The sequence below is a fragment of the Diceros bicornis genome, chromosome 24 (assembly GCF_020826845.1).
Source record: "Diceros bicornis minor isolate mBicDic1 chromosome 24, mDicBic1.mat.cur, whole genome shotgun sequence".
In the NCBI taxonomy this organism is placed as follows: Eukaryota; Metazoa; Chordata; class Mammalia; order Perissodactyla; family Rhinocerotidae; genus Diceros; species Diceros bicornis.
Genome location: NC_080763.1, coordinates 9,666,599 through 9,679,016, shown reverse-complemented (window position 1 = coordinate 9,679,016; position 12,418 = coordinate 9,666,599). Strand labels below are relative to the sequence as shown.

The window sequence follows — 12,418 nt, the reverse complement described above, 5'->3', positions numbered from 1 at the left end:
CATGAATCTCAAAACTGCCCACCAAGGCTTCCTTCCAGAACAGAATCCTTCTTGAAGAAGAAACTGCTGGGGCTAAGTTAAAATTAAACAGGATAAGGACAAGAAAAGCAAATAAAAGAGAAAGTTCAGACCAAAGTGGAGGAGGGGAATAGATTCAGGAAGTCTCAGAAAATAAGCACTACCATTTTTAAACAGTAATATAAACTACAGAAGAGGGACATCTGTGAAGTTAGAAAAGCTTTCCCGAAACTCACTTCATTTTAAAACTTAAGAAAACTAATTTGCTGCTTAAAAATAAGCAGCAAATAAGTACTGAGGTCAAATCCCAGACAAAGCTGTGAGAGAGACAGAGGAAGAGGGAGAAACATTGCTGCAGGCAAGAAAAGTACACCAGGAAGATACGCTCAAGAAACAGATCACAGCTACTAACCTACTATTTCAAAACAAGCAAAAAGAAATGTTAAGAATGATATAAAACATAAAATAACAACATAAATCTGGATTAGAAAAACTCAGAAGTGAGGTGAAAGAACCCAGAAAAGAATTTGAAATAAAACAAGAAAACCATTTCAGAAACTAAGACTAAGCCAGTCAAACACAAAAGCAAATAAACACAGCAGATAATTCTTTAAGAGAAATAGAAAGTGAAAAAGAGGAAAAATTTAAAAATCAAATGCAAATTAAGAGATACAAAGGACTCAAGAGAAAGGAGAAATAGTGAGGGTAGATAAAGATTCAACATGTGAATAATGAGAAGAAGAAAACCAAAGCAAGGAAACAGAAAAATTGCTAAAAACTTCCAATTCAAAAAACAAAAAGAAAAAAGCGATTTTAATACACATATTGGAAGAGCATACTGCAAAACTGAAATATTGATCCAAGACAACCAATGTCAAGGCACATTCTAGTAAAATTACTAAACTTTAAAGAAAACTTAAAAAGTTCTTTGGGCATCTAGAAGAAAAAAGCATGTGACTTACAAGGAAAAAAAAATTACACATCCTCATCAGACTTTTCTACAGCAATACTTTATGCCAAAAGAAAATGGAATAACATTTAAGATGTCCAAGAAGAGGGACTGTGAGCCAAGAATTTTGATATCTGGCAAAGCTTCCTTTTAAGTATAAAGGACAGAGATAAACTATTATCAACATGCAGTAACTGAAAGAATCCTGTTCCCATAAGGCCTTCCTAAAGAATCTATAATTGACTATTTTTAGACAATCAAAATGTTTAAAGAGATACCAACCTAAGGACTAGTGATGAGAATTAAATACACAGTTACCAATGAACTGACCTGGAGAGTGCAGAGAGTGTAAGGCTACATGCTCTGACAATGTAGATATAGTACGATAATTTTCTTTTTTCTTTATTTTTTTCTTTTTGCTGAGAAAGATTAGCCCCTAACATCTGTTGCCAATCCTCTTTTTGCTGAGGAAGATTGGCCCTGGGCTAACATTCGTGCCCATCTTCCTCTATCTTACATGTGGGACGCCTGCCACAGCATGGCTTGGTAAGCGGTATGTAGGTCCATGCCTGGGATCTGAACCTGTGAACCCTGGGCCACCAAAGTGGAATGCACGAACTTAACCACTACGCCACCGGGCCAGCCCCTTAATTATTTTTTTAAAATGGAGAAGAATGGAAGGAATATATACAAAATTTTTTAAAAAATCTTTCCAGTAATATATTGATAAGAGTATTAGTGCTGTCATTCTGAGTGTGTAATAGAGGATAAAACAAATGAGTTAACTATTAAGTGTTGTATTTCTATCACCTTGTATCCTTGAGAATCAGGATTCTTGGTGTGGGAGGAAAAAAAGATACAGATGTAAGTAACAGAGAAGAGGTTAAGCTAAAAGATTTGCAGCCTTGAATCTGAATTGGAAATATCAAGATTAGTTCATGAGGTTTCAGCTATACATACATATATATAGTCACATACATACATACACACACATACCCATACCCCGCAACAAGTTCTGCCCAATGAAAAGACCTAGAAACAATGACCAACCCAGACTGTGGTCCTGAAATACCACTTCTCTCTAAAAGAAATGGCTGATCCCAAGTCTGCAACAGAAAATACATAAAATGTGTATGGAACATCTTTCATACCAGGTGGCAAAGAAGCTATCAAAGATCACTAGGGTCACAGCAAAAGGAGCTAACTTTAAGATGCTCTGACTGGCTAAGGATGAGACAATTTGAGCTTCAATTGTGATAATAACCGCAATAGGTTGAATCTCATCAAATATGCATAAGTTCCTACATTCCTAATGATATTAAAACAGAAAAGAATTGCTCATCTTTGGGAAATCATAGAGAACCACTTCATTATCTTGAAAATTGGTAACTAAAGACAAATAATCAAGCATCTATTCTGCATTTTCCATATGAATGGTACCACTGGGTAACTAAATAATAGATAAGGGAAAGGTCTCTATGTAAAAGTATTCCAGCTAATAAATGAAAAAGAAATGATAAAATAAGAATATTGCCACTTTGTAATCCCCAATTAATTAATGGATATAGGCATTAATAATGGCTGCTGGCATCAGAAAACTGAGACAACCAGACATTATGTGCCTCCTACATTCTTGCCAGAGGAATGGAACCTGAGTCTGATCCAATCTCTGGATCCAGTTGCCAAATTGTAGAAAATATGGAGAGTGGAAGGCATGTAGGGTTATAGCATAAGTAAGCAAATCAGCAGGGAAACTCTTTGGGTCAGAAGCTCCAAGTAATTCTATAGATAAACTATGGGGAGTGGAAGGGGATAGAAGGGAAACCTACAAAATTGAAAGAGATTTAAAAGATACAGTACATTTTTTTTAAATGGCAAAACTAAACTTTTATGTTAGGGATGCACATTTGGGTGATGGAACTATGGGGAAAATTGTAGGGAGAGGCTAAGTATAGAGGTCAGGATAATGATTTCCTAAAGGGATGGGGCATATACAAGGGACTTATGCTGTCTATTTTTTGACCTGGGTGCTGGTTACAAGCACATTCACCTTATAATTTACTAAGTCACATGTTTGGAGTATGTAGTTTTCTGTATCTGTGTTTTATTTTACAACAAAATGTGAAAAAATACACATGTTGAGTATCTCTTCTCTCTGACCTCCCCACCCCCCCCCACATCCTTATAATCATTTTTAGAGAGACATTTATTTACCAGATACTTGATGGTTGAGAGGTCTATATCTAGCCACCTTTGCTAATCCTAAAATTTGAAAATATACTTGGGCATAAAATTTACCCAGTTCCCTTATCTATAAAATGGTAATATTCATCCAATAAGGCTGTGAGGCTATGATGATGAATGACATTTTTCTATTAGAGTAGAACAACAAAGCCACATTGCAAAAGACATGCTGGGCAGCTGGCTAAGCTCACTCACGATCTAAGTGCCTTGCATGACTTAAGAGTTCACTTTTTAAATTTGTGCCTAAGCAAAATTATAATGACTGTTATAATCTTTGGAACTGCTAGCAAATCATTAGAAAAAAATTAAATTAAAAGAATGCCAATAATCTACATACAGTTCTGGGAACTCTATTCAACTACCTTCTTTCCTCTGCTGCATACCGAACCTAGACTATCAGGGATTCTATTAAAAATACTTTGCATACCAAAAGAAACAAGGAAAGAGGTTTAATACTAAAACCTAAAGCCAGCAAGCAAAGTAACAGCTCCCACCACAGTGGTGGAAGCAGCAATGCAAGGGCTTTGATTGCAAGGAGGTGGAATGAAGAAGAGCTGAGAATGATGATATATTCTGAAAAGGTAGGTCAGTCACCTGGGACCCATGGAAACAGGAATGCTGAGTGGAGTTCTGGAACCACAAACCTAATTATTTTTGTTACATAAGGAAAACAAAAGCCAGACAAGATCCATGCCTGTGTGTACACGGGCATTACTTATTTGTCCTACGATCTATGAGTAGGCAAACAGAAATCAAACAAGATATATACGTGTAACATTCAGGTAGAAAGGACAAGGCAGAGAGAAAGAGAAATAACAACATGGATAATGGACAGATGGGAAGAACTGAGAACATTAGATGTAAAATGGAAAACTAGAAAATGAAGAAGAAGAAATAAGGACTCACAAAGAGGAGAAAAATAAGAGTGGGAAAACAAGAGCAGAAGAAAATGAAGATGACACTTTCCAAGTTATACTTTGAAAATTGGTCTGGAGTAGTTTTAATATATTTATTTTAAAGTAGGTAGAATCAGATATGACCGCAGGGGTGTATTTGGTCTGCAAATGGAATCTAAATTGAAGATCTATTTTAGAGAAAGTAACATAAGGTGTACGTATCCTTTGTTCCTGATTTGGGCTGTATAATTTTAAACATGCTATATATGAGATCATAATTACAAAGATAATTTATCCACTAAATTAATAATTTTGTTTTACTTAAATAATTTCACACGGACAGTTCTTACCAAGTGGTATACATCATCTAAACAAGTAAATTCATTAAAGCTGATATTAAGTTTTCGAAGTCCTGTTAACTTGGCGAGATCTCTCAACTTAGTCAAGCTGTTTCCATGTAGATTCAGACTCTAAAGTAAAATAAAACATAAATTAAAAAATAAGACATTATATTTTACACGATAGTTATTTAAATAACATTGAGAGCTTAGAAGAAAAAAATCTAATGCATGATTTTAAAAGGTATAGTTTATAATAGCATCATTGGATTCGCTTCTTGACTAATTTGATCTTCGAATTGGTCTAAGTTTAGCAATAATTGACATGAAATTCTTTGTTTTTCTTTTTTTTTTTTTTTGTGAGGAAGATCAGCCCTGAGCTAACATCCATGCCAATCTTCCTCTTTTTGCTGAGGAAGACTGGCCCTGAGCTAACATCCATGCCCATCTTCCTCCACTTGATGTGGGATGCCGCCACAGCATGGCCTGACAAGTGGTGCGTGCCCGGGATCTGAACCCGGGCCGCCAGCAGTGGAGCATACCCACTTAACCACTATGCCACGGGGCTGGCCCCGAAATTCTTTTTAGAAAATAGTTAAGTATACTATTATTAGGGCAGATCTATTTCTCAGGCTAGCCAGGGAACAATGTAGGACCTAAATATTTTGGGTATCGGCTAGGATACCTCACGAGAGAGGATGGCAAGGGTACACCTTGATTGCAGGAAACCGTATGAGGGCACTGGACTAAGGAAGAAAGGCTGAGGGTGTTGAAGTAGGAGGACAGAGCATCAAAGAAGGAGGGCGTCTAAGACAATTTCTATATCAGAATTTGGCCCAGACTTTCCCTGTCTATTTTGTTATGGGCTATATAAAAGTAAATGTTATTACACTTTTATATTTAGGGGAGACCCTGATGTCTACATATTTTTCTGCCTTTAAACTACACCATTATGAATCAAGTGAAGACTGTATTTATGCATAGTCTACAAAATAAACAGTAGCACAAGAAAATATATTAATTCAATTGACCACAGTATTCAAAACAAATCGGTATTATGATAAAATCAGGTGTCTACCTCCCAACCCTCTTCACTCACCCCCACCATCTTATAGCCTATTATATTGTGGATATAACTAAATTCCTGGCAGGCAGAAACAACTAAATTTCTAATAGCTGTCAAAACTTAGCTAAAATTATTAAGAAGGGACAATTTATGCAGACTAGTTTATACTACAGGTCACACATAGGTATCATCCATGATAGATTCTAATAGATACCTTACACTTAACATGTCCACAACCGAATTCATCATCTTCCCTATATATCTGCTTGGCAGCCTATATTTCTAATCCTAGTTAAGAGTTTGACTATCTAACAGACATTGTTGATCGCCTCCTTTCCCTCTTTTCCATATACATTCGATTCTAGAAATGTTTCTCCAACCAGCCACTCCATTCTGTCAGTACTACCAGTGCCTTAGTTCAGACTATTATTTGTCCTGTGGTCTACTGCAATAGTTTCTACTGGATTTCCATACCACTAGTCTGACTTCAGTTAAATCCATCCACAAACTGCCAAAGTTAGGTCTTTAAAAACAGTCTGTTCCTTAAAGAAAAGAATCTAAACTTTTAAATTTGCTTTCTAAAATCCATCCTAATGTGGCTACAACCTCCTTCTTCCGGCCTCAGCCTCATGTATCCTCCTTCTAGTCCAACCTACCCCTCTACCTTCTACCATCACAAATCCTTTGTTCTAGTCACACATTTCTCAGTGTTTCCTGAAAATAGACGATCTTTCAAAACCATGTGCCTAAAGATGGAGTATTTTCTCTGCCTAGAAGATGTAAACAACTAAATTTCTCATATCCTTCAAAAAGTCCGCTCAACTCACCTCTGTCTATGGAGCTCTGCTAGCAACTCCAACCTTCCTATATTTGTTTATATATCTGTCTCCTCCACTAAACTGATATCTTTGAGGCGGGGAAGATAATTTATTCATTTTGAACCCCAATACTTACCTCATTGCTTAAAACATAGCAAGTTCTCAGTAAATGCTAAGTGAATAAATCAATGCTAAAGCCAGACTTATAAATGACGATTCTAATTTTGTTTTTAATTATGTAATAAGAGACTATAAAATTATATACTACATACTCTGGGGTTTTTCTTTCTATGTATTTATTTTTATAGATGTCCTCATAAAATTCAATCTAGTGGAGAAGACTGAAAATAAGAGGTATGTACCCTGAATCTCTCTTACAGTAATGGCACAAAGGAAGGAGAGCGAAGGCTGTGGTCTCAATATTCTTGCTGTAATATCTAGTATTCTCACTAGAATTCCTAGAAAGTGTGCTGGCTTTTAAGCAGTAGAGGCAAATTGAAGGTGAAAAAGCCCCTGCGTTCTTGTTATGGGTGTTGATCAAATTAATGCAGTCAAGTGGAGGTCACACATAGGCCAAAGTTTTGTGAAGTCTTAGTCTCATCTGTTTTTTATCTTACAAACCAAAGATAATCATGATAAAGACCTGCCTGTGGTGCTGGTGTTTTTACTTTTATTTAATCGCTGTAAGCCTATAGAAATACATGTTGTGGAAGCTCAATCCAATCAGAACACATTCTTTTTTTAAACCCTTATTACTAAAGCTTTATTACCAAAAATTTATTATTCAAATATTACATCTTGACATTATAGTGTGGAAACAATAATTTCGCAGTACTGGCAGCTGGAAGATTGCTCCTGTTATCACTCTCCCGCACATTTAGGATAAAGATGGTGATGTTGCTATCATGTTATGAAGTTTTCCTTCCTCTCTAATAATAAGTGGCTCAGGTAAAGATAATCTCCTCCTTATCTCTTATCTCCTGGATTTGAAGATTTGGTGAATGGTGATGATACAGTTTTCACCACAGCAATCCCATAAACTTCTTGAAAAAGATATTTTCTCTTTATTTTCATAAGCAGACTTAAAACTATTGACCTCACTTATTATTTTTAAAAATATTTTTGCATTCTCTTTCTCTTTTACACAATCACTTGAGAAAAAATTGTCATCTTAAACAATGGATCTAGAAATGTCACAATGGAGAAATGTAATTGACTTTCAAGATAAAAAAAACCATTTCTGAATTTTTGTCTGTATCTCAGCTTTTAGTGCACACATAGAAAGATAGTGTCATGTAAGAATAGCTTGTCTTCTCAAGTACTCTTATCAATTTATCAATCAATCAAATATCAGTTTGCCTAGTACTTCAGCAGATTCAAGCAAACAACCCACTTTCTCTGCAAGAACCTGTTTTTAAAGACATTCTTTTTCTAAACAAGTAGCTAATGAGTACCTAACGTGTGCCACGTATTCTGCTAGGTAATGGCAGAGCTGATGCTAGAGCATACAGTGTTTATGAATAAATTAGAAAAAGGTATCCTTTCCTCAAGGCACTTTTATTCCCAGCTTTTAGAAAATTGTCACAATATACTGACTGTGTTAGTACAAGAAACTTTACCCAGAGTTGTCAGAAAACTGTTGTAGTAAATATATTACTCTATGATTTAAAAGGTGCCCCTTAGATGTGGCCCTCTTGTGCAATGCACACTGCACAATTTTATGTTGTTGCCCTGGTGCTGGGGATATACACGGCTAAGAATAGCCATAGCCTCTGCCCCTATGGAATTTACAGTCTAGGAAGAACACAGAACATATAACAAAGGAAGTGGACCTAGACTCAGAGGTAAGAGAAGGCTTTTATGCTTAAGTATAGATCTAAAAAGATGTGTGGGAGTTAACTAGGAGAAAAGGGGCAGGGGAGAACATTCCATGCAGAAGAACTAGCAAGTGCAGAGGCTCTGTGTTGGCTGCAAGCAAGACACATTTAAGAAACATAAAGGAGGCTGAGTACAGAGAGCTAAAGGGAAGATAACACGAGAAGAGTCTGGAAAGGTAGGCAAGGTACCAGGCCATGCAAAACGTTACAGCCATATTAAGGACTTTGGTTTTATTTTTAAAACAGCAGAAAATCATTTGAGGATTTCAAATAGGAGTGGTAAGGGGTGACATGATGATATTTGCACTTTGAAAAGATTACTCTAGCTTCAACATGAAGAATGAGCTGGGGTCTCAAAGTGGAAGCAGGACAGACCTTGGCTGCAGAGTTCTAGGAGGCCCCCCCTACGTTGTATTGAGCTATATTCAGTTATATAGGGAATGGCATCCAAAGAGCTCATGAGCAGAATATAATGTGAACTGCACTTCTTGGAGTTGTGCAAGGTTACAATGGTAGCGTGCAGGCAGCCCAGTTAGAAGGCTATGGCAGTAGTCTAGGTCAGAGATAAATGTGGTTTGTATAGAATGGTAGCAGATTTGAAATGGACAGATCTGAAAGTCAAGATGTGGAGGTAGGCTTTATATCTCAATAGAGTTGCTTCAGTGTAAAGTAAGTCGCTTCAATAAGTAACTCAAATTCTATTGATTAATTTTGTAAAGATAAAGCTCCCATATTCTGTGTTGATTAATCCTGGAAACTGATTTGAAACTTATCTATCTTCATCTTAATCATTTTAAAGAGAGCTTGTTATGCAGGAATAAAATCCCTTGCAAACTAGAAGGCTACCTGCAGACCTACACTGTCCTGTGTGGTAGCCACTAGCCAAACATGGCTATTGAGCACTTGAAATGTGGCTAGTCTGAATTGAGATGTGCTGTAAGTGTAAAATATACTCCAGATTTTAAGAGTTAATATGAAACTATCTGATTAATGAATCTTCATATTGTTTGCATATTGAAATAATATTTTGGATATGTTAGATTAAAATATTATTAAAACAAATCTTACCTTTTAATTTTTTAAAAACTTTTTTTAATGTGGCGAATAGAAAATTTTAAATTACATATGTCGTTCATATTATATAACTGCTAGCCAGTACTGATCTAGTCCACATAGAAGGAAAGGGCTAGGCCTTTCAACTTTGACAGCATGACACCTGGCATCATCAGATAGGTGGTTTAGGATCTTTAGACTTCATATGATATATTTTGATTCCAAATTCAAGCTTCCTGTCCCCAATGTTATTCCTCATAATACTCACCACAATATGACTATAAATGCTAGTCTTGGCAAGGGAAAGTATCATTTTATCATCCAAACTAATAAGTTTTGATCTGGGCTTGATCCTGGGATCCATTTTTATAACTTCATCATCAAATTTCAAATCCTGGGAAAATACTGATCCTTCTGAATTTTTTTTGCTTTCTTCTAGAATAACATTGTTGAATGAAGAAAATAAAGAGTGAGGCTTGACCTAAAAAATTTATTAAAAATATTGAAAAATTTGTTGCTGTATTTATCATTTTGAAAAAGAAATTGGCTTTGTAGAACAAGGTGAATTAACTTTTCTAAAGTTATATAGTAATATCTATGATGATCAGAATCACATTAGGAAATCTATGAGAGTAGATTAAAATTGTGGGCTAAGAACGGGTGTGTTCATCCCCTCCTGCTGAAAATTCCTTAAAACTGGCAAAAGGTAATTTATAAATATTTTATAACAGTGGAGAAGGCACCAACCAAAGACTAGAAATTGTGAGACATAAATCAGAATGGACTGAATTGACAGACAAATAGGAGCAGTAATGTAACCTGTAGCCAAAACATATGCAGGAGATACCCACTTTGAAGAGCAGACCCAGAGAAACTTGAAATTCAGAGCGAACAAATAAAACATCAGGAGGATGCTTGAGGTAATTATGAGGTAATTAAATAATTATGGTAATAATTGTGGATGAATGAGCAAGAACAAGATGAACAAACAGAAATGGCTCTAGATAAGGGGTTAATCTCCAAAATATATAAAGAACTCATGCATCTCAAAAACAAAAAAACTAACAACTCAATTAAAAAATGGGCAAAAGAGCTGGACAGACATTTCTCCAAAGAAGATATACAGATGGCCAACAGACACATGAAAAGATGTTCAAAATCATTAATTATCAGGGAAATGCAAATCAAAACTACAATGAGATATCACCTCACGCCCGTCAGAATGGCTATAATTAACAACACAGGAAACAACACGTGTTGGAGAGGATGTGGAGAGAAGGGAACTCTCATACATTGCTGGTGGGAGTGCAAACTGGTGCGGCCACTATGGAAAACAGTATGGAGATTCCTCAAAAAATTAAGGACAGAACTACCATACGATCCAGCTATTCTACTGCTGGGTATTTATCCAAAGAACGTGAAAACACCAATGCGTAAAGATACATGCACCCCTGTGTTCATTGCAGCGTTATTCACAATAGCCAAGACATGGAAGCAACCTAAGTGCCAATCAAGGGAAGAATGGATAAAGATGTGGTATTTATACACAATGGAATACTACTCAGCCATAAGAAAAGATGAAATCCAGCCATTTGTGACAACATGGATGGACATTGAGGGTATTATGCAAAATGAAATAAGTCAGAGGGAGAAGGTCAAATACCGTATGATCTCACTCATTAAGTAGTAGATAATAACAACAAACAAACACATAGAGACAGAGATTGGATTGGTGGTTACCAGAGGGGAAGGGGGGAGGGAGGAAGGTGAAAGGGATAATTAGGTGCATGTGTGTGGTGATGGATTGTAATTAGTATTTGGGTGGTGAACATGAGAACATGATGTAATCCATGCAGAAATAGAAGTATATGATGTACACCTGAAATTTATACAATGTTATAAACCAATGTTACCACAATAAACCAAAAAAATAAAATAAATTAGATACATAGAGATAAAAAAAAATGAACAAGCAATGAACAAAATGAACAGGCAATGATAGAAGATTTTTTAATAATTTGTGAAACTAATAGATGGAACCCTTTTACAGTATTGCCCTAAGTGCATATATGATGATATTTCACAAAGTCATGTTATTTCACAAAGATATGTCACAAAGGCATTTGTGACCCATGTTAAGCAATAAAGCTGGTTATAACAGAGGGAAAAAAAAAAAGAAAGAAAGAAATGGCTCTAGAAAAAACCAAAAAGGTCCATAAGAGAATTTTTTAAAATCTGGGAGAATAAAGCATCTGTGAATAGGCTGCTATAGTGAAGAACACTTCAAAGCCAAAATAAAAACAATTAGTGAAATAAAAAATATTCAGTAAACGCTCTGAGAAACCAAATGGACATGGCAGCAGATCAAATTAGCAACGTAGAAGCTAATATTGAGGAAATCTTCTGGAACATAGAATTTAAAAATGGAGATGTAAAATACGAGAGAAAAAAATGAGAAGACATGGAGGATCAATTCAGAATGTCCAATGTTTAACTATAGAGGTCCCAGAGGGCTTAATGAGAATGGAAGAGAAGAAAGAACTGAATCTTCAGATCAAAAGAGCTCATGAAGTGGTGAGCAGAAGGATGATGGAGCTAGGTCTTTGCTGACATCACGGAACAGTCACAGCAGCCAGAACTGCCCACCTCTCGACTTCCTGTTATTTGAGTTATTCTGTTTACTGTTTGTCTGGGTTTCTGTCTTTTGCTGAAAGCACACTTGACCAATACAATCCCATCCATAATAACAATATAAAATATAAATGCCCAGAACTATACTTAACAAGAAATGTTTAATACCTATATAACAAAAACTATAAGAGAGGACTTGAATAAATGGAATAATTTATCATGTTCTTGGATGAGAGGCCCAACACTGCAAAGTACTCAGTTCACCCCAAATTAAGGTTTTTTTAATTGAAGTATAGTTGACATATAATATTATGTTAATTTCAGGTGTAGTGATTTGACATTTGTATACATTACGAAATGATCACCGCAGTAAGTCTAGTAACCATTTGTCACCATACAAAGTTATTACAACTAATAACAACTGTTGGTGAGGATGTGGAGAAAAGAGAACCCTCATGCACTGTTGGTGGGAATAAACTGGTGCAGCCACTGTGGAAAACAGTATGGAGATTCCTCAAAAATTAAAAG

At 35.9% G+C, this 12,418-nt stretch overlaps 1 protein-coding gene across 1 annotated transcript in view; it reads right to left on the bottom strand.

Annotated features, from left to right (window-relative positions):
• LRRC9 (leucine rich repeat containing 9) overlaps positions 1–12,418 on the bottom strand; it is a 122,779-nt gene that overhangs the window by 54,206 nt on the left and 56,155 nt on the right. The window contains exons 16-17 of the mRNA XM_058567041.1: positions 9,528–9,740; positions 4,458–4,577 (exon numbers count right to left, since the gene is read on the bottom strand). Of these exons, the coding sequence (XP_058423024.1) occupies positions 4,458–4,577; positions 9,528–9,740 (333 nt within the window). The remainder of the gene's footprint in view (positions 1–4,457; positions 4,578–9,527; positions 9,741–12,418) is intronic.